The sequence below is a fragment of the Thalassophryne amazonica genome, chromosome 12 (assembly GCF_902500255.1).
Source record: "Thalassophryne amazonica chromosome 12, fThaAma1.1, whole genome shotgun sequence".
In the NCBI taxonomy this organism is placed as follows: Eukaryota; Metazoa; Chordata; class Actinopteri; order Batrachoidiformes; family Batrachoididae; genus Thalassophryne; species Thalassophryne amazonica.
Genome location: NC_047114.1, coordinates 23,307,470 through 23,332,949, shown reverse-complemented (window position 1 = coordinate 23,332,949; position 25,480 = coordinate 23,307,470). Strand labels below are relative to the sequence as shown.

The window sequence follows — 25,480 nt, the reverse complement described above, 5'->3', positions numbered from 1 at the left end:
GTTGTGTGTGTCTGTCTATGTTAGATCCTATGTGTATGTACTAAATGAACTCTAAACTAGACCTAAATATAAACTAATGCTTTCCTTGGCTCCGATTCACGTGGTATTTGGCAATAACAGTGTTGCTAGCAATCTCCTCCTCTCAAAAACCCACGGTTTGAGCTGCGATTCAGATCTCATTTAAATACTTGGCGGGTCGTATTGAAACGCCCAGATTATGCGAAGCTCGACACGTGGTGTGACGTAACGAGGCCTCGCTCGCAGTGGTCACGTGATGGGGGCGTGCTCGAAACGCTGCTCACTGACACTTCTGGTTCAAAAAGCTCGATGCAGTGTCGAGCAGACTGACTCGAGCTTAACATCACTACTAGTCCGTGACATTCACACCGTTCTAGTCAAACATCTCAAAATTAACCTTTTATTCTCATCCTTTGCCCGAGTTCGTGGGATGGTGCGTTTTATCAGGTAATATAGAGCATATTTGTGTATTAGCGACAACACAGTAATGGTTGCTTCCCACTCTTTAATAGGCTAGTTTAGCAGGGCGTTAGCTGCGGGGCTAGCTTAGACGTAGTTAGCATACAGCTATTGATTGATTGAGTTTATTTTGTAAAAACAATATAAACACAGAAAGGTGAATATATCAATGATACACGTCTGACACAAAGCATAAACGCTTATTTCCATTATGGTCCTTGTGAGGCTAATATTTAACAATACTGAGGAGCTTGTTTGAACATGTACATTTTGCAAAGACAGAATCTCAATTTAAGTAGCAATAAATATATAATTAATGTATGTATGTGTGTGTGTATATATATATATATATATATATATATATATATATATATATATATATATATATATATATATCCTTAACACTGCAGTACCAATAAGTACAAATTGAACAGAGAACAATAAGATCTTAATAAATTAAAATAAATTGCAATTGTATCCCTGTAGTGCAAAAAACAACACATTTAACATGAAGATTTGGACAATAAAATAATGCACTAGAAGATAAGATAGTCTTTTGGACTGGAAATCACATTAAAAACAAATAAAGTATTTGAGTTCCTCTTTCCTTAGCTGATTGAATAAGACTGAATTTAACTGTCTTCAAAAACTTACCTTGTTGGTAATCGATTGAAACCAAGTAGGGATACAGTTCCAGGCTATGGGAGCAGTATGTTTGAGGGAAGTATGTCCAAAACATTTTACAGGATAAATAATGAGAGCAAGGCCCTGAGCGAGTATTGTGCGGGAGGACTTTAGACAAAAGGAGGATGATAGATAGTTAGAGGCCATACCATGAATAATATTATAGGCGGCTACGGAGAGTAGAGAGAGTGTTGCTTTAGTAGCCGGCAATCAATGCACAGCTACGGAAAGCAATGTTTTCCTCTAACCCTGACCCTGTGTATACACTGAACAAAAAATATAAACACAACACTTTTATTTTATGCTCCCATTTTTCAGGAGCTGAACTCAAACATCTAAAATATTTTCTATACACACAAAAGACTTATTTCTCTCAAATATTGTACAGTTGATGAGCAGTGGCACATCACCGGGGCCAGGTGGGTACCTGGTTGAATTTGATAAGAAATTCTCAGACCACATAGCCCAACTGCTACTAGAAATGTCTTATTATTCATGCCGACAGAGATCTCTTCCGCCTGATGTTATGGGGCAAAAAATGGTGACAAAGGTCACTTTCAGTTGTTCAGGGGTCAAAAGATAAAGTAGCTCCAATTTTGTTGAAAAGTGATGCAAATTATTTGTTCAATTAATGTTTTGTTTTTTTTAAAGGAATAGTTTACACCATCTGTCATGCTTAGTTATCATGTTAGAGGATAACTCATATGTCATAGAAGCCTGTGGATGTTGACCTTGTATGACCTTTACTTTGGAGACCAAACATTCAGCATAGTCAAAACTATTCCATTCTAACATCTTAGTTCTAAGATTGCATTCAGTAACTACCAGTTACAGCCTTTCTCTGTTATGTTTGATTGGTGTACATCACATTTTTGTGTATGTCAAGCAGAACCAGCAATCAGATGGAAAGTTGTTAGTATTTAAGGAAGTGCACTTTGCCTTTGGAGCTTTCACATACACAGATCCTAATAAAAGTGATTTTCTTGTGTGTTGCAGGTCTGATGTGAAGCATCATAGCTCAAGTGATGAACTGGAATTATAATGTTAAACTACCTCCACAACAAAAAGCACGGTCAGTAATTAAAATCAGTTGTACATGAATAATTTTCCAATTAAATGGGAAAGACTTGTTTAATGATGAATATATTAAACACTCTAGTTTGAGTATTTGACTGTACGTACATTCTGTAGAATTTAATTTGGTTCTTGAAGGTTCTTATTACCTTGAATCTATATTCAAGGCAATTTAACACTTTCTAATCACAAAAATGTTCAAATTTCTTCATAATTTAGTCAAACTTTGGGGAAAGAACCTTGAAGCTGTGAAATGTGCCATATTTTGTACTTCGTCTGTGACTGGCACACGCACTTACCAGAGATTGTGTGTCTGATCGCTGCTCAAATCTCTGTGCATAATACGCGTTTTCACAAGCAGAATGGAACATACATTTTCTATAGTTTGCATCAATATTGTCATCAGAAGATTGTTTTAAAATCACAAACATGTTCAGCTATGTTCCTGAGCTCTGTGTTTTGAGCAACAGAATGCACAAAGACACACGAATCACTCAGGCCTCAATTTTAATTGTAGACGCAAAACAGACTTGCACAGAGTATGCAAGCCCTTTTTGGGTTTGTCCCTGTGCACTTTGCTAATTAAGCTGCCAAAAATTACTGTAGGAATGCACAAGTAATTCCATAGTAGTTGCAGTCACAATGTTGTGATTGCAGCAATAATATTAGTGTATAATTTGTGTGTGTGTGTGTGTTGCTTTCATACATATCTACTATCAACTTTTTTGTGTTGGGTGTTTTCTGCTTGTTTACCCCACTTTTTTTTTTACTACTACTACTGCTGCTTTCACGTGGGTGTTTTCTTTTTTGTTGTTGTTGTTTGTTATGTAACATAAAAATAACCACACAAGCAAAAAAAAAAAAACCCACACTACACTGTAAAATAATCTCAACATGAATGATGAGATATAATCCAATAATTCATTAACTTTTAATGAAAAAAGAAAGTTACATTTACAATTTGTCTCATAGTGTTAAAGTGCCTGATGGTAGTGCTCTGCTGCTCACAGATTAAAGCTACAGTATTACGTTTTGAACATGAGAGCCAACACAGTGTTGATCTAATATTGTGTTTTTATATAATTTTGGACATGAAGACAGAAATCACAAAAATGGGTTCACCAGTTTACATTGGTGAACCAATTTTTAGTGCCAAAACAGTTCATCCACATGAATAAATGTGTATTTTTAATAAATCTTTGAAGAATTGTCAAAAACCAAACTCGTACAGAACCTTGATGTCTAAACTAAGGTGTGAACCGAATCGTGACGTCTGTGTACCGTAACACCCCTATTGTGTTTTAATTAGGGATGGGTATCGAAAACCGGTTCCTGTTAAGAATCGATAAGAAATGATTCAACCCACCGACATCAGTAGCCTTTTTGCTTAACGATTCCCTCATCAGGTCTTCAGTTCACATTTCTCTACATTGATTGAAGCAGTGGGTTGCTAAGCTTCAAGCAGCAATCCGCTGCTTCACTGCTTTTCAGAAGCAACAGGTCCATAATTTGTTAATTAACCCCTCTCTTATCTTGTTGCGGGCAATAAACGAGAATCATCCTCTGTTCCTTTTACACCGGAGTTTTTATTCGTTCCTCATTAACTTTTCATGGGGCAGCGCGCTGACGTTACTGTCCCTCAGTTAAAATAAATAATAATAATAATAATATCATCTGTTTTGTGGGACTAACTACGCAGCTCCAAACACTGAAAAGATAGATTTCGATTGGAATTAATAACTTCAAAGCGAGTCGCCATTTTAAGTCAAACGTCACCTCTTTCCAAACGTCAGACAACAAACTACAACAGACCAACCTTCCCCCTCCCAAAATGAGACATCCTCCGTTCTTTATGAATTACATTGATCTTGACTTGCACTGCAGCTGGCTGCAAGACAGTACCTCAAAGGCTATGGAATTAAATTTGTCTCATTAATACCTGAAAGGAAATGTTTTTGGCAAAAACTACAGATTTTGTTTATTTATGTCCAGATATCTAGGATCCAGTGACCATGTACAAATTTTTATTTATGTCCAGAGATCTAGGATCCAGTGACCATGTACAGATTTTGTCTATTTTTCTTTATGTCCCGAAATCAAGGATCCAGTGATCAATTTCATATTTATTTACTTTAAGGCTCAATAAAATGTTGACATAGAAAACCTGTAAAGCCTACTTTTAGTACACAGAGAGGTATTGATAACGGAATCGATAAGCAGATTCGATAATGACATCAATATGGATAAAATCTTATCAATACCCATCCCTAGTTCTAATATGCATTTTCTTTCTGTAATCAGACTTTAAACACCACCATCATATTTCATATGCCTTTCATCTGTAGTGGTGTAATATATGGGTACATCTCAATAAATTAAAGTATCGTTGAAAAGTTCATTTATTTCAGTTCAAGAAGTTAAACTCGTATATAATTTCATTACACACAGAGTGTTAATTTTCAAGCACTTATTTCTTTAAATTTTGATGATTATGGTTTGCAGCTAATGAAAATCCAAAATTCAGTATCTCAGAAAATTAGAATATTATATAAGACCACTTGAAAAGGATTTTTAATATAGAAATGTTGACCTACTGAAATATATCTTCATGTACTGTACGGTATATGCACTCAGTACTCAAAGCCTAGGTAAGACACTTTTGAGGTTGTCTCTGGTTCAAGAGTGGCTTGACACAAGGAAGCCGACAGTTGTAGCCCATGTGCTGGATACGTCTGTGTGGTGGCTCTTGAAGCACTGGTGTGAGTTGCATTCAACTACTTGTGAATCTCCCCCAAATTCTTGAATGGCCTTTGCTTCACAAGCCTCAAGTCTGTGGTTATACCTGTTGTTTGTGTACCTCTTTCTCCCACACTTTTTCCACTCCACTTTCCATTAATATACTTGGATACATCACTCTGTGAACACCCAGGTTCTTTGGCAATGATGTCAATATTGTTTTTTTTTTTGTTGTTGTTGTTTTTTCCATCCATCCATCCATCCATCCATTTTCTTCCGCTTTATCCGGAGTCGGGTCGCGGGGGCAGCAGCTCAAGCAAAGCCGCCCAGACCTCCCGATCCACACACACCTCCTCCAGCTCCTCCGGGGGAACCCCAAGGCGTTCCCAAGCCATCCGAGAGATGTAGTCCCTCCAGCGTGTCCTGGGTCTTCCCCGGGGCCTCCTCCCAGTGGTACACAATACTCAAATTTTCTGAGATATGGAATTTCGAGTTTTTGTTAGCTGTAAGCCATAATCATCAAAATGAAAAGAAGTAAATGCTTGAGTTTCACTTTTTGAATTGAATTTCTGAAATAAATTAACTTTTCAGTGATGTTCTAATTTATAGAGATGTACTTGTATACAGGGTGTTTCAAAAATTTTGATATTATTTGACATATAAATATCTGAATAACTGCATAGTCTAGGCCAGTGGTACTCAATTTTGTTACAGTGACTTCAACCTTTAGAAAATATTTGGCTTTCCAAGTACCAGCATTACAGGCGGAATTAAAATAATGAAATTAAACTCAGGTGATTTATATAGTACCAAATCACAACATAGTCTTCCTAAGGCACAGCTCAAAATAGCAGAAAGCAGTATGGATTACTATGATTTAGATCAGTTCATCAAATGATATGAAACAGACTTAATGTTGAGTAAAATAAGATTTATTTATTAAAATTTGAATGAGAAATTCAAAGGTATGTGGATGTTTTGAAACAAGGTTCGGTCAGATCGGCACACAGAAATGATCACACAGACTGCATTTTGCTAGAACAAACAGGCGTATATTTATTCCCCACAAAAGCAGTTACATCAAACACAAGTGGTTGCAGCGCATAAAATATCTCTTTCTCTCTTACCGTGACGCCTTTAAGGTGGAGAGCCAACACCTTTGGCAGAGTGCGCTTGTCAACCGGCTGGGCGTTCGTACGTAACCCGCAGCAGACTCTATCGGAGCATGGCTCTGCCCCCTCTTTTCTAGTGTGTGCGCGAAGGGAGGGTGAGTGGCCATCTCAAACTCCCTGGCGCACATAATTCCTTTAATCAACAGGCATCTGAAAGTTATTTCCTCTTGCAAAAACATAATAACCCCAGCTCTTCACTCCCAGTTCAGAATGACCCCAGCATGCTTCACGTTAGTGGCTACAAAAACAAATTCGTGCAATTAGTGTAATAATAACAAGTACATCATTAGGGTTACTTTAAGACAGGGGCAAAACAACATAATCTTTTCTCCACACATTCCACTCTTGGTGTTTTGCACCAGTCAATTTATGTAACCACTAGCAGATTCAGGTAATGCTGGGCTCCAGCCTATTCCAACAATTATGTCCTGCCATAGCATTTCCCACATTTCTTCTAGTGATTCACAAACAAAATTTTGAGTAATATAGTCTTGATTATACCTGTTCCAAACAATATACTCATATACAAAACCCGATGTTGTGGGGTCTAATGTGACATTATATTGGTTTACGCCAAAGGGATCATGACATAGCAAAGATAATTTCATCTCATACGCTGAAATATTACCCATTCCACCTCTCGCCGTAAACATGTAACATAACACATATTGCTATAATTAATAAAAATTAAGGGCGGCACTAAGGTACTCCTGGCAATGATGGACATCCCTGAAAAGATATCCCACCAATGGTGTGCTGACGCTTGCTGTACTAATTTTGCCACATATTTTACCCGTTCGCTAGCTATCAATGTAGACACCATGAGACTGGAGACGTTGGACGTATGTGACTCTATTAATTGCTGAATTTCCGTAGATTGTTCCAATGCGCATTTGAAACGCTCCAGGGAAAGACTCCATGGGGAATGCAATACATCCCATTGTACCGAAGTCAGCCGACTTGATACAGAATAATTAGTCAAACGATACGTCCGATCACCCCAATGCCATAAATGCACATTGTTCAGGCAGCCAGTATACGGAACCGAAGGTACCTATGAATTATTTTTCATTGTTGCAACACACAGCATGTGGGCCGATCTGCCACAACATTTCTCTTGGTGTTTCCCTAGTCCAGTCACAAAGTACAACCTCTGAGTCGGTTAGACATGGATTAGCATATCCAGTTTGCAGCACACAGGCCATACCCTTATCCGTTATATCACACAGTTTAGTATCAAAAGTTATATTGGTTTTTTGGTTCTAACCACTCTCCATCCATATGCAAGAACCAATAACCATTAGTCGTTATCACAGGTAATACTTGATATTTACAAACAACCTTTGGTTGTATTACATTGTACTGGGTCCAATGCCCAGTACATACCGTTTTATTACATCGTGTAAATTCCGGATGCAGTTTTAACCATAAGGTATTGTTTATATTCCAAATCATCCTCCAATCATGATAGTTCCCTGTGGTAACTATACGCTGAAATCTCTCTCTTTGAGCCTCTGCATGAATAGTTTGTACTTCACACACTGTCCAATTTCCCATATGTGAGAGATTTTTCAATGAATCATATGTTTCATTCCATAACTTCAATTGCCATTGAAAACTTTTTTGCCATAAATTAGCATTTTGTAATTGTCCCACCAACGCTGTTGGTAACCACTCTCCAACCTGATGGAGTACTTGAGACGAATACTTTCCGGTATTTTATAACATTGTTCTAGTTACCTCATTATCAACTGTATTTGATACTCCCAAGACAGTTCCTGTTCCTCCTAATAGAGTATCATACCACGCTCTTCGGCGCCTTTTGCAAGTTGGAATATTTGGAAAGGTAACTTGCCAATATACCTTTGTCTTCACTGTTGCTTGTGCCAAATAGGTGCAGGTATCAATTAAAGGTGCAACCTGGGTTTGTGTTGCCTTAGCCTCTGTTGGTAGTACCCACAGCATGTACAGGAATGATCTCCTCCCTTTAATTTCAGTACTATTACTGATCATTACTTTACTCCACGGTTTAATAGTCCAGGTGGTTCCATTGACATTACTACATGAATAACTTGTCATATTAAAAACACACATGTTCACCCTAGCACGAAGAGTGACATTACATCCCATAGTAAATACTGGTATATGGTGTCTGGCAAAACAGTTCACACATCGCCATAGTTTGCAATCACTAGTGAATCATCTTGCGTTCTGTTGTTGGCAGAGTTCTTCCATCCTGTTTGAAACAATGATATCTCTTCAAGTTCGTTTCCTTCTGTCATCCCCCAACAACTGGAGACCATGGCACCACCTACAAGGAGGAGTATGACCCAGCAACCGACACCTCCAATTCTGGGACTTCCACTGGTTGCCATGGCGGCGCCCACCTCCTGTGGTTCTTGATCGCCTGATCAGCAACTCCCACCAGGGCATCAAGCCTAGACAACACAAGGGTAACTACGGGTAGAATGACGACGATTAGTCTTCTCTTACATAACACTTTGATACAGGCCATAAACCATTTGTCCTCCTAACCCAGTTAGCGGAACTACTGGTCCCTTCATTTTTTTTCTGGATTGCCATGAATTAATGAGGCCTCCGCTCCTGTGTCCACTAAAGCCGAAGTAACTTGAACTGATTTAATCCAATACATTTCCAATCGAACATAGGGCCTAATATCACTTGTGGACCATTGTGTTAAATCTCGGCGGGCCACAAGAGCTTGACCATTTTCCTAATCCTCATCATAACAATCAAGACTCCGGGAACGCCTTCCCTTATTCTTTCCTTTCTTTCTATCTTTCTTGACCTTACGCGTAGCAGCTATGTGCACCATGTCGTCATCGGAATCCTCCTCCTCTTCCTCCTCAATGGGAGGGGCACTCGGCTTAACTCCTTTTTCTCTTACCTGCATGATCACCATATGCACAGCCTTCAACTCCACCCACTGACTACTTTTTCCTTCTCCTAATTCTTCTAAAGATTGACCTAATTGTGGGTTGAAAGCTCCTGCTTTCCATCGCCTTTTTCCTGCTTGATATTGACAAGAACCATCCGTAAACCATGCTCGACTTCTCTCATCATCTGACAAATCATCCCATCTTTTTCCCGCTTTCACAGGAGATTCCTCTAATGGTTGAACTTCAAAAGGTACCTCATCTTTCTCAGGAGCATCAGCTACTTGTTCATGCAACAGCGAAACCCCCTTCTCACCTGGCTTTACCCGCTCTGATAGATACCATTTCCATTTATTACACTAGCCTCCTGAGCTGTCCCTATTCGGTGAGTGGTGGGATTACTCATCACCCATGCCAAAATTGGTATATGTGTCCTCATCATTACTTCATGTCCTGCCGTTTGCGATTCAGTTTCAATTAACGCCCAATAACATGCTAAAAGCTGTTTTTCAAAAGGCGTATAACGCATTCTCGCATCTGGGAGTTTCCTCGACCAGAACCCTAAAGGTTTTCGTATCCTATTTTGTTTTTGCCATAAGCTCCAATTAGCATAATCATTTAGAGCAGACACTTGAAGTTCTACTGGTCCTGATTGCATTTTTCCTAAGGACACAGCCTGCTGTATGGCTTTCTTTGCCATATCAAATGAGCATTGTTGTTCCTCCCCCCATACAAACTCCTTTAACTGTCCCTCCAACTGTTTTACCTGTTGTTCTAACTTCGTCACTTTTTGTGACTTAGCACATTCTGACGAACGGACTGTGTCTAAAGTTAAGACTCGCTCCTTCCAAGCTTCCGCACAAATCCACATCATCTCTAAAATACCTCCCAATGGAGCTTTCGTTTTAACCTCCACCCGCTTTAACATTTCACATAAAACCGGTGGTGTCGCGGTGGGAATTGCTCCAGTCCACGGCCCAGGGCGTCCCCCGCGTCTCCGTAGAAGCTGGCCTATTTCTTTAAAAGTAATCCCATCCCACCCCGGGACCACTTCTTCCTGTTGAGATGCCTCCTCCACATCTCCTTTCCCCCTTCTAAAACAAAACATTTCTGTGTGTAGTCTGAACGCACTTTATCCTGCCGACAACGCCAAAAATGTTTTGAAACAAGGTTCGGTCAGATCGGCACACAGAAATGATCACACAGACTGCATTTTGCTAGAACAAACAGGCGTATATTTATTCCCCACAAAAGCAGTTACATCAAACACAAGTGGTTGCAGCGCATAAAATATCTCTTTCTCTCTTACCGTGACGCCTTTAAGGTGGAGAGCCAACACCTTTGGCAGAGTGCGCTTGTCAACCGGCTGGGCGTTCGTACGTAACCCGCAGCAGACTCTATCAGAGCATGGCTCTGCCCCCTCTTTTCTAGTGTGTGCGCGAAGGGAGGGTGAGTGGCCATCTCAAACTCCCTGGTGCACATAATTCCTTTAATCAACAGGCATCTGAAAGTTATTTCCTCTTGCAAAAACATAATAACCCCAGGTCTTCACTCCCAGTTCAGAATGACCCCAGCATGCTTCACTCCCAGTCGTTAGTGGCTACAAAAACAAATTTGTGCAATTAGTGTAATAATAACAAGTACATCATTAGGGTTACTTTAAGACAGGGGCAAAACAACATAATCTTTTCTCCACACAGTGGATTTCACGAACAATTTCACATTCTCAATATTTGCACCGCCTGTGGCACGGCACAAGTCAAGTCGGTAGTCCAGTTTCTGCCAAACACACTGCAGCATGTCATGTTTCCGGTGCAGCAGTGATTCTCTGCTTGAGTTCCTCTGGGTTTGTAGGAAGAGGGGGAACATAGATCAGTCACTTCACATATAGTGCAGCAGATAACTGAAACAATCCTTCACTTGGTGATACAAGCATGATATTTGGCATGAATGTTCTTCATAAATCAGTGTTTGAGGGGAAAAAGTGCTGGCCACTTGAAAATCCAATATGGCTGCCAGGTAGGGGTCAATGAAGAATTACACAGGGGTTAAAATTTAGAAATTTTTGAAATGCTCCAAATGGTAAATGGACTGCATTTATATAGTGCTTTTTCATCTGTCAGTTGTTTCTACACATTAACATTAGAGATCATTTGACTGAAAATTGGTCAAGTTATTAGATTTTGAAGTTATATTAGCTTTTCTGAAATACCTTGTGTGTGTGGGGGGGGGGGCAATTCAACTTCTGGGATATTGATCTGCTCAGTTAAGTAGTAGGGGGTGTTGTTAATCAGTTTTAGCTACTTTAGTGTCAATGGAGTTGCATGCACCTGGGGTGCCGTGATCGATCGTCAGGGGTGCCGTGGGTAGGGCTGTCACAGTTATTACAATATTCGTCAATCGCGATTATTTTTCATATTCGCGATTATTTTTCATATTCGCGATTACCGTGAATTATTTATTTTATCCACAAAGCATAAAACGACTCAGAATCTGACGTATTGTGCTGCAGCCTCGCTCTCGTCTTAAGGCGGGACAATAACAAGGAGGCTGACGGCCGATTAAAACAGTGCCGTCTTCTTCAAAAGCCGTCTAAAATGCGGAGCTGTCGGTGTCTGTGTCTGTGCCTGTGTGTGTGTGTGCACGCGCGCGGAGTTAACAGGCTGCAGACTGCGAGGGAGGGGGGTGGGTGAGGGAGATTCCTGAATGCAGGCGTGACACGTTCACTGCGCAGCGAGCGCGGAGCAGAGAGAGGATTTTAACCCGAGTGAACATATTAAGAAAACGAAAACGTGAAGCTGCCTTTACTTCTCTCTGAATTTTCTCTAAAGGTCTGATCATGTGCGCGTCGTATGCTGAATTTATGAGATCATGAGATGAAATAAACGGTCAAATATCTTTAAAAACATATTTAAAAAATGAGAATATATGAATGAACTGAGCCACAAAAAAAAAACAAAAACAAACCCTGACATGGAGAAGCTGTGGTGATGTTCAGATGCACAGATCACAAAAAGCAGGTGAGAACTCTGAACTTTAACAGCTGTTACTTTCCAAAGGTATTTATTTGTTCAATATGGGCTTAATGCAGTGTTTAAGCACAAAACATGACTGATGAGGAGAAACAATTTCAGAAATGCAACAGAAACAACCACAATTCAGAAAAAGTTGGGACTGTATGTAAAATGAAGATAAAAATAAAAATGTTGCACCATTCCCAGTTTCTCCACTCACAGAAGCCAAACGTTCTTCCAGAGTTGTGTAATTATACTACAATAGGAGACTATAAAGAAGGGAAAAAAAGAAAAAAAATAGACAATATATTCGTCAATCGCAATTATTTGTCTGACAATTAATCGTCTCCAGAAATTCGTAATCGTGACAGCCCTACTTGAGATCAGAGCGCAAAATGCTTGAGGATTTTTGAAATGCGGTGTTTTCTGTATCGATTTTCTATTGCGATAATTGGGTTTTGCGCAAAACCAGAGGTAATAGAATTATAATATTATTTTGGTTGATGGTGTGCCGCAGGATTTTGTAAATATAAAAAGGGTGCCGCGGCTCAAAAAAGGTTGAAAATCACTGCACTAGAGGAGCAACAATGAGACAACCCCAAAAACAAGATTGGTTTTACTGGTGGATGTCAGTGATATGTTTTCTATCCTCATCTTTTCTGTCTATTTTTTCACTAGTTTTACATTTGGCTAGGGTCAGTGTCACTACTGGTAACATGATGTGGTACCTGGACCCTACTCCTCCGAAATGGCACATCAATATGTGCCATTGCCAGAAGGTTTGCTGTGACTCCCAGCACAGTCTCAAGAACATGGAAGAGATTCCAAGAGACAGGCTGTTACTCTAGGGGAGCTATACATGGCTGTAGAAGGTCCTTAACCCATTAGCAGGATCAGTATCTGCTCCTTTCTGCAAGAGGGGAGCAGTATGAGCACTGCCAGAGTCCTACAAAATTACCTCCAACAGGCCATTGGGGTGAATGTGTCTGACCAAACAATAAGAAACTGACTTTATAAGGGCAGTCCAAGGGTCTGACATCATGTAGTGGGCCCTGTGCTCACTGGCGGGCACCATTTCACTCAATTGACATTTGCCGAAAAACACCAGAATTGGCAAGTCTGCTAATGGTGTCCTGTGCTTTTCACAGATGAGAGCAGGTTCAACCTGAGCACATGTGACAGACATGGAAGCATCTGGAGATACTGTGAAGAAGGTTATGCTGCCTGCAGCATCATTCAGCATAGGTCTGCACAGTATATCATTTGAATATCGCCATCACTATGTGCAATTTTTACATTGCCGGGACTTGCGATGTAGCATAATTAAATTTAGCATGTACATTTACATTGCCAAGTGATGAGGGTGAAAATCCACTTTTGTTTTTCATGACTAACCAACAAAAATCGTTGAATTACTTGAATAACAACCCTGGTAATCCACGTTTCCTGGTGCATGATATGTACCTTCTTCCTCGCTACGCTGCACGCGTCAGTCACGATCTGAGCTGAAAAAAATCAAATCAATTCAAATCAATTTTATTTATATAGCGCCAAATCACAACAAACAGTTGCCCCAAGGCGCCTTATATTGTAAGGCAAGGCCATACAATAATTACGGAAAAACCCCAATGGTCAAAACGACCCCCTGTGAGCAAGCACTTGGCAACAGTGGGAAGGAAAAACTCCCTTTTAACAGGAAGAAACCTCCAGCAGAACCAGGCTCAGGGAGGGGCAGTCTTCTGCTGGGACTGGTTGGGGCTGAGGGAGAGAACCAGGAAAAAGACATGCTGTGGAGGGGAGCGGAGATCAATCACTAATGATTAAATGCAGAGTGGTGCATACAGAGCAAAAAGAGAAAGAAACACTCAGTGCATCATGGGAACCCCCCAGCAGTCTAAGTCTATAGCAGCATAAATAAGGGATGGTTCAGGGTCACCTGATCCAGCCCTAACTATAAGCTTTAGCAAAAAGGAAAGTTTTAAGCCTAATCTTAAAAGTAGAGAGGGTGTCTGTCTCCCTGATCTGAATTGGGAGCTGGTTCCACAGGAGAGGAGCCTGAAAGCTGAAGGCTCTGCCTCCCATTCTACTCTTACAAACCCTAGGAACTACAAGTAAGCCTTCAGTCTGAGAGCGAAGTGCTCTATTGGGGTGATATGGTACTATGAGGTCCCTAAGATAAGATGGGACCTGATTATTCAAAACCTTATAAGTAAGAAGAAGAATTTTAAATTCTATTCTAGAATTAACAGGAAGCCAATGAAGAGAGGCCAATATGGGTGAGATATGCTCTCTCCTTCTAGTCCCTGTTAGCACTCTAGCTGCAGCATTTTGAATTAACTGAAGGCTTTTCAGGGAACTTTTAGGACAACCTGATAATATTGCATTACAATAGTCCAGCCTAGAGGAAATAAATGCATGAATTAGTTTTTCAGCATCACTGTGAGACAAGACCTTTCTAATTTTAGAGATATTGCGCAAATGCAAAAAAGCAGTCCTACATATTTGTTTAATATGCGCATTGAATGACATATCCTGATCAAAAATGACTCCAAGATTTCTCACAGTATTACTAGAGGTCAGGGTAATGCCATCCAGAGTAAGGATCTGGTTAGACACCATGTTTCTAAGATTTGTGGGGCCAAGTACAGTAACTTCAGTTTTATCTGAGTTTAAAAGCAGGAAATTAGAGGTCATCCATGTCTTTATGTCTGTAAGACAATCCTGCAGTTTAGCTAATTGGTGTGTGTCCTCTGGCTTCATGGATAGATACAGCTGAGTATCATCTGCGTAACAATGAAAATTTAAGCAATGCCGTCTAGTAATACTGCCTAAGGGAAACATGTATAAAGTGAATAAAATTGGTCCTAGCACAGAACCTTGTGGAACTCCATAATTAACCTTAGTCTGTGAAGAAGATTCCCCATTTACATGAACAAATTGTAATATATTAGATAAATATGATTCAAACCACCGCAGCGCAGTGCCTTTAATACCTATGGCATGCTATAATCTCTGTAATAAAATTTTATGGTCAACAGTATCAAAAGCAGCACTGAGGTCTAACAGAACAAGCACAGAGATGAGTCCACTGTCTGAGGCCATAAGAAGATCATTTGTAACCTTCACTAATGCTGTTTCTGTACTATGATGAATTCTAAAACCTGACTGAAACTCTTCAAATAGACCATTCCTCTGCAGATGATCAGTTAGCTGTTTTACAACTACCCTTTCAAGAATTTTGAGAGAAAAGGAAGGTTGGAGATTGGCCTATAATTAGCTAAGATAGCTGGGTCAAGTGATGGCTTTTTAAGTAATGGTTTAATTACTGCCACCTTAAAAGCCTGTGGTACATAGCCAACTAATAAAGATAGATTGATCATATTTAAGATTGAATCATTAATTAATGGTAGGGCTTCCTTGAGCAGCCTGGTAGGAATGGGGTCTAATAGACATGTTGATGGTTTGGAGGAAGTAACTAATGAAAATAACTCAGAACAATCGGAGAGAAAGAGTCTAACCAAATACCAGCATCACTGAAAGCAGCCAAAGATAACGATACGTCTTTGGGATGGTTATGAGTAATTTTTTCTCTAATAGTTAAAATTTTATTAGCAAAGAAAGTCATGAAGTCATTACTAGTTAAAGTTAAAGGAATACTCGGCCCAATAGAGCTCTGACTCTTTGTCAGCCTGGCTACAGTGCTGAAAAGAAACCTGGGGTTGTTCTTATTTTCTTCAATTAGTGATGAGTAGTAAGATGTCCTAGCTTTACGGAGGGCTTTTTTATAGAGCAACAGACTCTTTTTCCAGGCTAAGTGAAGATCTTCTAAATTAGTGAGACGCCATTTCCTCTCCAACGTACGGGTTATCTGCTTTAAGCTGCGAGTTTGTGAGTTATACCATGGAGTCAGGCACTTCTGATTTAAAGCTCTCTTTTTCAGAGGAGCTACAGCATCCAAAGTTGTCTTCAATGAGGATGTAAAACTATTGACGAGATACTCTATCTAAAGATATATATATAAAAGAACCTGTCTTGTTTTCTGTGACTGAAAACAGTGCACCTGGAGCACCGTATTGGGCAGCACAGTCTCGTTTGAGGGTGGGTGCTCAAGGCATAAATTATGACGCATATAACACAATTTTGCTAGATCTGAGGACAGCCCTTGTCTGTCCCCAGCAGAAACATAGCACTTTCTCTGAATTTTTGGGAAAATATACACAAACAAAGTGAAAATGCAAAGAAAAAGTGACGCAATAGAAAGTGGCCATGTGTTGCTGTTTGTTTATGACCCGGAGCTCAAACGTGTCGAGGCGATTGTGCAAGCAAGAGAACACAGTTATTTTGGTTAGCTGTGTAGTGTAACACTTACTTTTATTGTGTGTGTAAAAAACAAAATCCAATTTCCCATGTAAAAAAAAAAAAGGTTTAAAAGGTATTAAAAGAAAAAAAAATTAAAAGAAATAAAAGGGAGAGAGGATCCCAACGTTTCACCAATTCGGCTTCATCAGGGGATGTATAACACTTACCAACATGACCTCTCCCATTTGCCTCGTCCTTGAAAACTAAACAGTACACCATTTTTCCATTAGAAGTGACACTCTTTGTGGGGAGAGACTAATCCCTGGGTGGAATGCGGGAGTGTCAGCACAAACCATTTGGAGGATAGGAGTTTCAGTGGAAACTGCGTGTGAACATGAGCACAGCCTCTGAAAAACTGGGCTGAGTGCAGATGCGTTGATAAATTCGCTGTTCATCCTGTTGATCAGTACTCTGATTGAATCCAAATAAAGGCATTTTTTTAATAGTTAAGTTTGAGTCACTTAAAGTGTGCATCGTTTCTCGTCTGCGAGGTGCAGATCAGCCAGTGCATTAACACACTGCGGCGTGTTATTTTAAAAGTACACAATAACACTGTTTTGCTTTAAATATGCAATAAATTTATTTAAGATGATCAACCCAGACTCTTTTTCTTAAAATGCTTTATTTTACTCAGTGTGCTGCTTTGCAAAAGTTGTAGCTTCTGCTGCTACATTGACTAGCTCCTTATCTTACACCACTTATGTGCATGCTGCTGTCTTGTTCTCCATTTTTGTGGATCTTTCACAAAATGCTTCCACAGTTTACAGTGCCACATACAGGTTTGTCATATATACTACAGTGTTTTGAGGCATTTTCAGTGTATCCTGCAAAATTCTGCAAGATATTCAAATATCTATATTACAATAGCCAAGTGGCGTGTGTGTATTTGTGGGATCAAATCAATTCAACTTCTGGGATATTGATGTTGTCAGTTCAGTAGTGGGGAGTGTTGTTAATCAGTTTCAGCTGCTTTAGTGTCAATGGAGTTGCATGCACTAGAGGAGCAACAATGAGACGACCCCAAAAACAGTAATGTTTTTACTTGTGCGTGCATGCGTGTATGCATGTGTATGTTGGCTTTGATCACGGAGAAACTAGGGAGAGCTGACCTTTGCCGTTTGGCATGCTTATGTATTTTGGGTTACGGTTGAATGCTGCAAAAACAAAGTTGATAGGACTAATATTTTTGGAGAAATTAGCAATATTAGCTAACAACAGTGAACAATAGACATTATGCTGCAATGCAACATGGGAGTTTGGGGTTTTAGATGTTGTTATTTTGGTTCATGTTAGTTTAACAGTGTTGTTAGAGTTAGTAATTTATTGTTTGTAGTTCAGTTGGTTTAGTCAGTTTACTTAAGTTTCATGTTGCCATTATCATGAGTTCTAAAAACATTCTGGACTCTCGCTATTCCAACTAATTATAGAAACTTTCTGTAATTTAGTACCACCCTTGAAAAATGTCAGCTACCTATTTTATAAACACTACCCAATCTATTTGTGTACTACCAAGGCAAAAATTGTACCTGAGTTTGATTCAGTTCAACTCAACTTTAGTTGCTAAAATATGTTGTCTAGGACCAATTCGGTCATTTCTGAAATCTAAACCAAGCAGTCTTGATGTATAATTCCACATAATCATTTAGTTCAGTTCAATAACTTCCATCAGGTGAAACTCACTACTCTACTTCTTTATCTTTATTGTGATCACTGTTCTTAATGTTGATGTTAAATCAGTTACTTCTTTGCAGAAAAGCTGGAGCAGGTGGTGAGCAAAGACATTCTCTCTGAGCAACAGGAGTTTGAGCTGAGTGTTGCCCACAAGGACATGAAAGAGGAAGAAGAGGCACTCTGGATAAATCAGGAGGGACAGCAGCTTCACCAGCTGGAAGAGGCTAAAGTCACTAAGTTACCTTTCACTGTTGTCCTTGTCAAGAGTGAAAATGAAGAAAAACCACAGTCCTCAGAAGTTCATCAAAGCCAAACTGAGGAGAGCACAGAGGCAGAATCTCTATCCAGCAGCTCAAGTACGCATAGATCACTGACAGCACAAGCTGATGCAGAGGACTATCAAGGACCACATCCAGTCAGCAACTCAAGTGTATATACTTTACAGCCTGATACTAGTGGCAGCAGTTCAGACAGTTCTGAGACTGAGACTGACTGCAGTTATCAAGGGAGCCACACTAAGGAACTTTGTTCAGGTTTTAACTGCCTGATAAATGGCAATACCGCTGTTAGTGATAGCAGACATAACATTGCTGGGAGACAGTTCAGTTGCCTTGAATGTGGAAAAGCATTTGGCCACATGAACTTTTCAGAGCACCACGTGAGAATTCAAGCAAGTGAGAAACTCTTTTGCTGTTCTGAGTGTGATCAAAGTTGGAGACAGAAGGGCAATCTGAACACAAACAGGAGAAGTCATAAAGGGGAGAAATCATTTGTCTGCACTGAGTGTGGTTTTAAATTTAGAGCAAAGAGCAATCTGAATACACATATGAGAACTCATACAGGTAAGAAACCATTTGGTTGTCTTGAGTGTGGTAAAAAATTTAGCCAGAAAAGCAATCTGAACACTCATTTGAAAATTCACTCAGAAGAGAAACCATTTGGCTGTGTTGAGTGTGGTACAAGATTTCGACACAAAAACAATCTGAAGAAACACACACGAATTCATACAGGAGAGAAACCATTTGGCTGTTCTGAGTGTGGTTTTAGATTTAGAGAACAGCGTTACCTAAACAGACACATGAGGATGCATACAGGAGAGAAACCATTTGACTGTTCTGAGTGTGGTAAAAGATTTGGAGAAAAACGTTACCTGAGCAGGCACATGCGACGTCATACAGGAAAGAAACCATTTGTCTGTTCTGAATGTGGTAAACGATTTGGAGAAAAAAATAATCTGAACTCACACATGAGAATTCATACGGGAAAGAAGCCATTTGGATGTTCTGAGTGTGGTAAAAGGTTTGGAGATAAAAGTCTGAACAGACACATGAGAATTCACACAGAAAAGCCATTTGGCTGTTCTCAGTGTGGTAAAAGGTTTACACAAAAAAGTAATCTGAACAGACATATGAAAATTCATATGGAAAAGAGCTGAAAGAGGGACAAAAATCACAATGACAAGACCTTAAAATTAACTTACGAACAATATGGTCATTGAAAGAAATAGATGTAATACCAGTTGTGGTGGGCGGTGATGGGGCTTATGATGAAAACCGTAAAGAAATCCCTTGAGGCAATCTCTGATCACCCAAGTACCCACAAGGTGCATTATCACCAATTAAGGGAATGGTCACCATCTTGAAAAGTGCCCTCAGATACAATGCCAGCAATGTTTAGGATGCAACTACAGACCCCAGGTCTGTGGTCCATTGCATTCTGTTAAAAATAAATCCAAGAGAAATGAAGAAAAAAAAAAACATTTGACTTAAAGACCTAAAATGCAACTTGGCCTCTCAACCTTTTTGAGTAGATACAGGTTCATTTAATGATGTCAGCAGAAAGTGGTTGGTGTAATCACGAAATGCACACATATCTTCATAACAACACAAGTTAAAGGTTCAGAAAACATAGTCTGACTTTAGTCTGTACTTCACTGTCATTTCCTTGTTAATACCCACCTTTTTATAACACATTCGATGTAGTTGTCATAGACGATTTATTCAAGAATTAGAATTTCTTTTGGCTTTTGTCTAGTGTGGTTTGTATCACATGTTGATTTTAGGAAGGTTTTGCATGCTTGACCTTCCTGACAAGACTTCACATTACATGGAGAATTGGTACAGGTGGTCTTGGAACTGGGGACCTTCTGTTTTGGAACAAAGTGCATGAGCCACTTTTGCCACCTAGTAGAAAACCTACGTCTTGTTCACATTACCACTCAAAATCAGATTTTTAGCATATCCCAACTGTATCTAGCTTGATTTTATTTATTTATTTATTTATTTTGCAGTGGATAGCAAAATACCACCTGAGATCTGATTTTTCCGAAGTGTCCTCTGCATCACTTGCAGCGTGACATGAACAAAAATAATGTAGTCCCGGGGAGATGGAAGTTGATTCGAGGCACCTTACATGTGGAGTTGGAATAAGTGGAAAAAAGTCAAAGAAAACGGTAAACAAGTCATCAGGAGATGATATATCCCCATGGTCCCCACAAATCAGTAATACAAATTGTTGGGGATCACCCAAGTACATTCTTATGCTAAATATGAATGAAATTGGTCAACTAGTTCTTGAGATATTGCGTTACCAAGGGTGACTATGACAATATCTTAAATAGCTCATTGTGACATTGAAATTGACCCCAAGGTCACTGTAATCGACTGGTGTCGGGGGATCACCAGTGATGAAAGTTTTCTGGAAATTACCGGAAAATAGGGTTTTTACTCGCGTGGTTAATGTTTCCGTGTTATTTTTGACAACGTACATCAGTCCATTCATTCAATTCCATGCCCAAACAGTTGGTGGCAGTAATGCATAATGTTGGTTTGCAAGCCCCCAATAATTTCAGAAGAAGGGTTTATTTGTTTTGGGTTTAAGAGTTTATAAAGTCATGTTTTGGGGGACTGCACTGTTGTTTTCCTAACAGTTTACTTTGTTGTGGACATTAAAAGTCATAAGCTGAATTTTTTTTCTAGTAATCATACATCAAGCGGAGCTAACGGGTGAAGCCTTCAGCTGCTAAAAATGCTAATGCTGTTAGCATTCAGACGAGAGTTTAACTTGAGTGAGCAATGGACAAAAAGTTTGAGGTGAGTGAGTGAAAACAATATGACGTTTGTGCTCTGCTGAGGTTTATCAGTTAAATTAGCTTTTAGCTGCAGGAAGTTAAATCAATCACTGTCAAACTCGATCATTATTTTTCAGTTATTTGAATTGTCATTACTTGATAGTGTAGTTTTCTGAACCACACTGTGTTTTTTGGATTAAAAGCTGGTAGTACAATACAAGTTGTGTGAAAAGAAGGGTGGAAAAATTGACCTGACCCAACAAATTGTTTTTTGTTTGTTTGTTTGTTTGTTTTTAGTGGGCAAATAGCCCTGAAAATGCATCAAAATTAATCTGAGATCTCAAATTTTTTCTGGGGGAGAACCCCCAGACCCCCGCCAGGGGCTTCGGGTCTTTGGCCCTTCCCAAACATTTTCTGTTTTTCTTTTTATCCTATGGCCCACTTCCATCACTGGATCACACACGTACACCCTTTTGCTAAATATGAAATTGGTCAACTGGTTCTGGAGATACTGCAGTAACAAGCGAAAATGGATAGACAGACATGCTGATAGCTATATCCCCCGTATTTCATACAGAGGGAATAAAAAAAAAAACTGGAGCATGGCGGAGAATAATAAACTGGATGGACGAGGACATAAAGTGCCTGTTAACTGTCTGGGCTCCACATAACCATTTCAGACAAAACAGGCACAGTTCGCTGTTGTCCATGGTTTTCCTGGGTGTGTCCTGTTACCACAGCAAACAATATGGATAAGACTATTTAAATGGGGACTCAGATCTGGTCACTTCCTGTATATGTTCTGGACAGTCAATCAGTGAGAGTGGATTTGAATCAGATTTACAATAAATCTAATTTGAGCTGGCAGTGTAAACAAGGCCTTATTAATGTTTTGATATGACTGGTTGTGAAAAGGACCTAACCCCATGAAGGCAGAAATGACGTCACATTGAATAAAGTTTCTCTCGGCATTCACACTGGTGTCTTTTTTGTTTGTTTATGTGCATTTTAAGTATTTTATCACCCACAGTGAAGATGGAGCTCTCATCTGCTTTGCGATGTTTGCGTTGCTGCTGACATTTCCTCCAACGTGACAGCACATGAAGCTTCATGAGCTGCACTGATTCCTCTTCAGTTTTAACTTGAATGAAAGGCATCAGAGGGCTGATAGTGCAGCAGATAGAATATTTACAGAGGAATCGTGCAAATGGTGATAGAAGCACCAAATTAGGCAAAAATACTCCTTAGACATTACTCTTGGAAAAAAATCGATTGGCTACTTGAATTTTCAATAGGCAGCCAGGTAGGGGTCAATTGAAGAATTACACAGGGGTCAAAATTAAAAGACGCTCCAGTCATATTGAATGTTGGAGTTACGGGGTAAAAACAGGAATGGTGACAAAGGTCAATTTCAGTTTGTACAGGAGTCAAAACTTAAAGTTACTCTCATTTTGGTAAAAAGTGATGCAAATTATTGGTTGAGTTAATGGGGTTTTAAAAAGGAATAGTTTGCATCGTGTGTCATGCTTAGTTACCACGTTACAGGGTAACGTGATGTCATAGAATGCAATGGATGATGACATTGTTTGACCTTTACTTTGGCGATCAAGCATTCAAACACAGTCAAAACTATTCCAAAAGGATATGTGTTTTTCAGACCAGCATCAACATCTCAACCGGGTGGTAAGATGGGAAAAACCAGGACCTTAAAGATTTGGGCTTTAATTAGGCTATCTGCATCACCAGGCACCCTTATGGAGGGATGTTCCACAATAGCTTGTGGAAGGACAAGGGGTTTATCAATGCAGTGATTTTTTTTTTTCTTCTTTTACTGGAAACTGGAAAAAAGTATCTTAAGTCAGTCTTTCAAAGGTCTTAAAAATACCAAGACACGGAAAGTAGGATCTTCTGACACATTTTCAACCGCAAGGGACTCCAAACTTCCCTTTCCCTTTCCACATTAACCACCTCTGACTGGGGGGTACCGAGGTGTTCCCAGGCCAGTGTGGAGACATAATCTCTCCACCTAGTCCTGGGGCTTCCAGCCTCTCCCAGCTGGATGTGCCAGGACCACCTCCCAGGCATCCTTACCAGATGCCCGAACCACCTTTTTATAATTCAGTAAAGGCTTGTAACGCTATGCAACGTAAAATAGCAAAATGCAGAAATCTCGTGTTTCTTGCTGGACCGTTCAGCGAGAGACACTTTCAATTAGCTAGATGTACTTACAGGATGACATGGGGAAGTGTAAATTGAATGAAAACTTGTTCAGGGAAGATTTAGCAGCACGTGTTATTCCATGCTCTTTGTTCGAATGGGCATATTTACATCTAACTGTTACATTGTTTTCTCTCTGTATGTATGTATGCACACACAGTCTGGTCAGAATTAATAGTACCTCTATATTTTATGTACACATTTTTAATGTAGGGTCTGAAATAAATGCAACAAAGCAATTTTGCTGAATCAAAATATTTTTTTTAAGAATGTCCAAAGTTATTTGGCAACATGAACAAATAAAGTGAAACAAAAAATCCTGACATAAAATGTATTGGCACCTTTTGATGAATTTACAGTAAATCACTTTTACATCGTTTTCTTCAGACAAGCTGGGATGGATACATGGACATTTCCAAGTCACTGTGTCTTTACATAAATCTTTAAGAAATACAAACAGTATGACACTGTGTGGAGGCAGTTCTCAAAAACTGTGTGACCATGCAAGAAAGAAATGAGTGAGGAAAGCCACCAAGACAACTCTGAGGAAGTGATAGGAGTCTGTGGCTGTGATTGTTGAAACTGCGCACAGTAGAACTTTTAACTTGCATCACCAGTTATACAGCTTCACGGTGTAGTGTCTCAGAGAAGAAATTTCTTAAAAAGATGTGAAATTTCAGCTACAGTTTGCCAGAAGGTACATGAGAGATGCAAGCCTAGATTTGTTTTGTTGTATGAAAATCTTTCTCTGCTCCACTTCACTATGAGGGATGGTGCAACAGACAAAAGTTGTGCTACACACAGTTATCTCCAATCACAGCAACATTGGAGTTGTTGTGGGTGTCTTGGCGGCTTCCCTCACTAGTGTCCTTCTTGCATGGTCACTCAGTTTTTGAGAACTGTTTCCTCCAGACAGATTTACCATACAGTACCATACTATTTGCATTTCTTAAAGGTTGATGGAAATGAAGTCCAAGATATTCAGTGACTTGGAAATGTTCATGAATCCACCCCTTGACTTGTTTTAAAGTTTGCTTCCTAGCTCACACCAGCATAAGATGCTTGCTGTTACCGCGATGTTATGGAGAGCTTTGTGAGTCTTCAACACTACTTGACGGGCTGTTCCTGAACTCTACAGCATAGGTCCTAGATTGAGTTCCTGTGGTGGAAATGGGTGTATGTATTTGGAGTTTGTGATACAGTATTTGAGCATCTGATGCAGATGGAAAAGCGCTATATGAATGTAGTCCATTTACAGTGCATCCGGGAAGTATTCACAGTGCTTCACTTTTCCCACATTTTTGTTGTTATGGCCTTGTTCTAAAATGGATGAAATTCATTTTTTTCCTCAAAATGACAATGTGAAAAAAACTTTTTCTTTTTTTTTTTTTTTTTTAAGATTTTAGCAAATTTATTAAAATTACAAACTAAGAAATTGCATGTACATAAGTATTCACAGCTTTTGCCATGAAGCTCAAAATTGAGCTCAGGTGTATACTGTTTCCACTGACCATCATTGAGATGTTTTTACCGCTTAATTGGAGTCCACCTGGGGTAAAGTCAGTTGATTAGACTTGATTTGAGAAGGCACACACTTGCCTACATATACAAGGTCTGTCAATAAAGTAACGGACCTTTAAGGACTGTTACTACAGCTTTAAGGACGGCTTTAAGGACGCTCGGCGCGCCGCGTTCCGAGCTGCGACGACGAGGCAGAAAATGCCAGATCATTTCTGAGCTGATGGCTCTGTGGATACAAGACCGTTGTGTGCACGTTCTCTGGTTATTACAAGAGCTGGACATCAGACATTTTCCGGCAGATTTCACTTTTAACAAGAGATTTTGTCATGGAAAGCCGCGCGGAGGCTTCGTGCGTAACGACCGATTCGCTGTTTGAGCGAGACAAAGGAACACCTCCGTTTCGGCGTGTCATGGGACAAGTTAGGACAAGACCAGCTCTCTACAATTTCTCTGATACTTACTGGACTGGTAAGCATTGAAAGGCGAGATAGGCATGTCCCAACTTGTCCCATGACACGCCAAAATGGAGGTGTTCTTTGTCTCGCTCAAACAGCGAATCGGTCGTTACGCACGAAGCCTCCGCGTGGC

The 25,480-nt window shown here is 39.8% G+C and overlaps 1 protein-coding gene across 1 annotated transcript in view; it reads left to right on the top strand.

The window, feature by feature from the left end:
- Positions 1 to 377: 377 nt before the first annotated feature.
- The window catches only part of LOC117521451 (gastrula zinc finger protein XlCGF57.1-like), a 54,480-nt gene continuing 29,377 nt past the window's right edge, over positions 378 to 25,480 (top strand). Inside the window, exons 1-2 of the mRNA XM_034182750.1 lie at positions 378 to 465; positions 18,165 to 19,843. Of these exons, the coding sequence (XP_034038641.1) occupies positions 18,242 to 19,519 (1,278 nt within the window). The 5' untranslated portion in view covers positions 378 to 465; positions 18,165 to 18,241 and the 3' untranslated portion in view covers positions 19,520 to 19,843. Of the gene's footprint in view, positions 466 to 18,164 lie in introns of the transcript that reaches the window.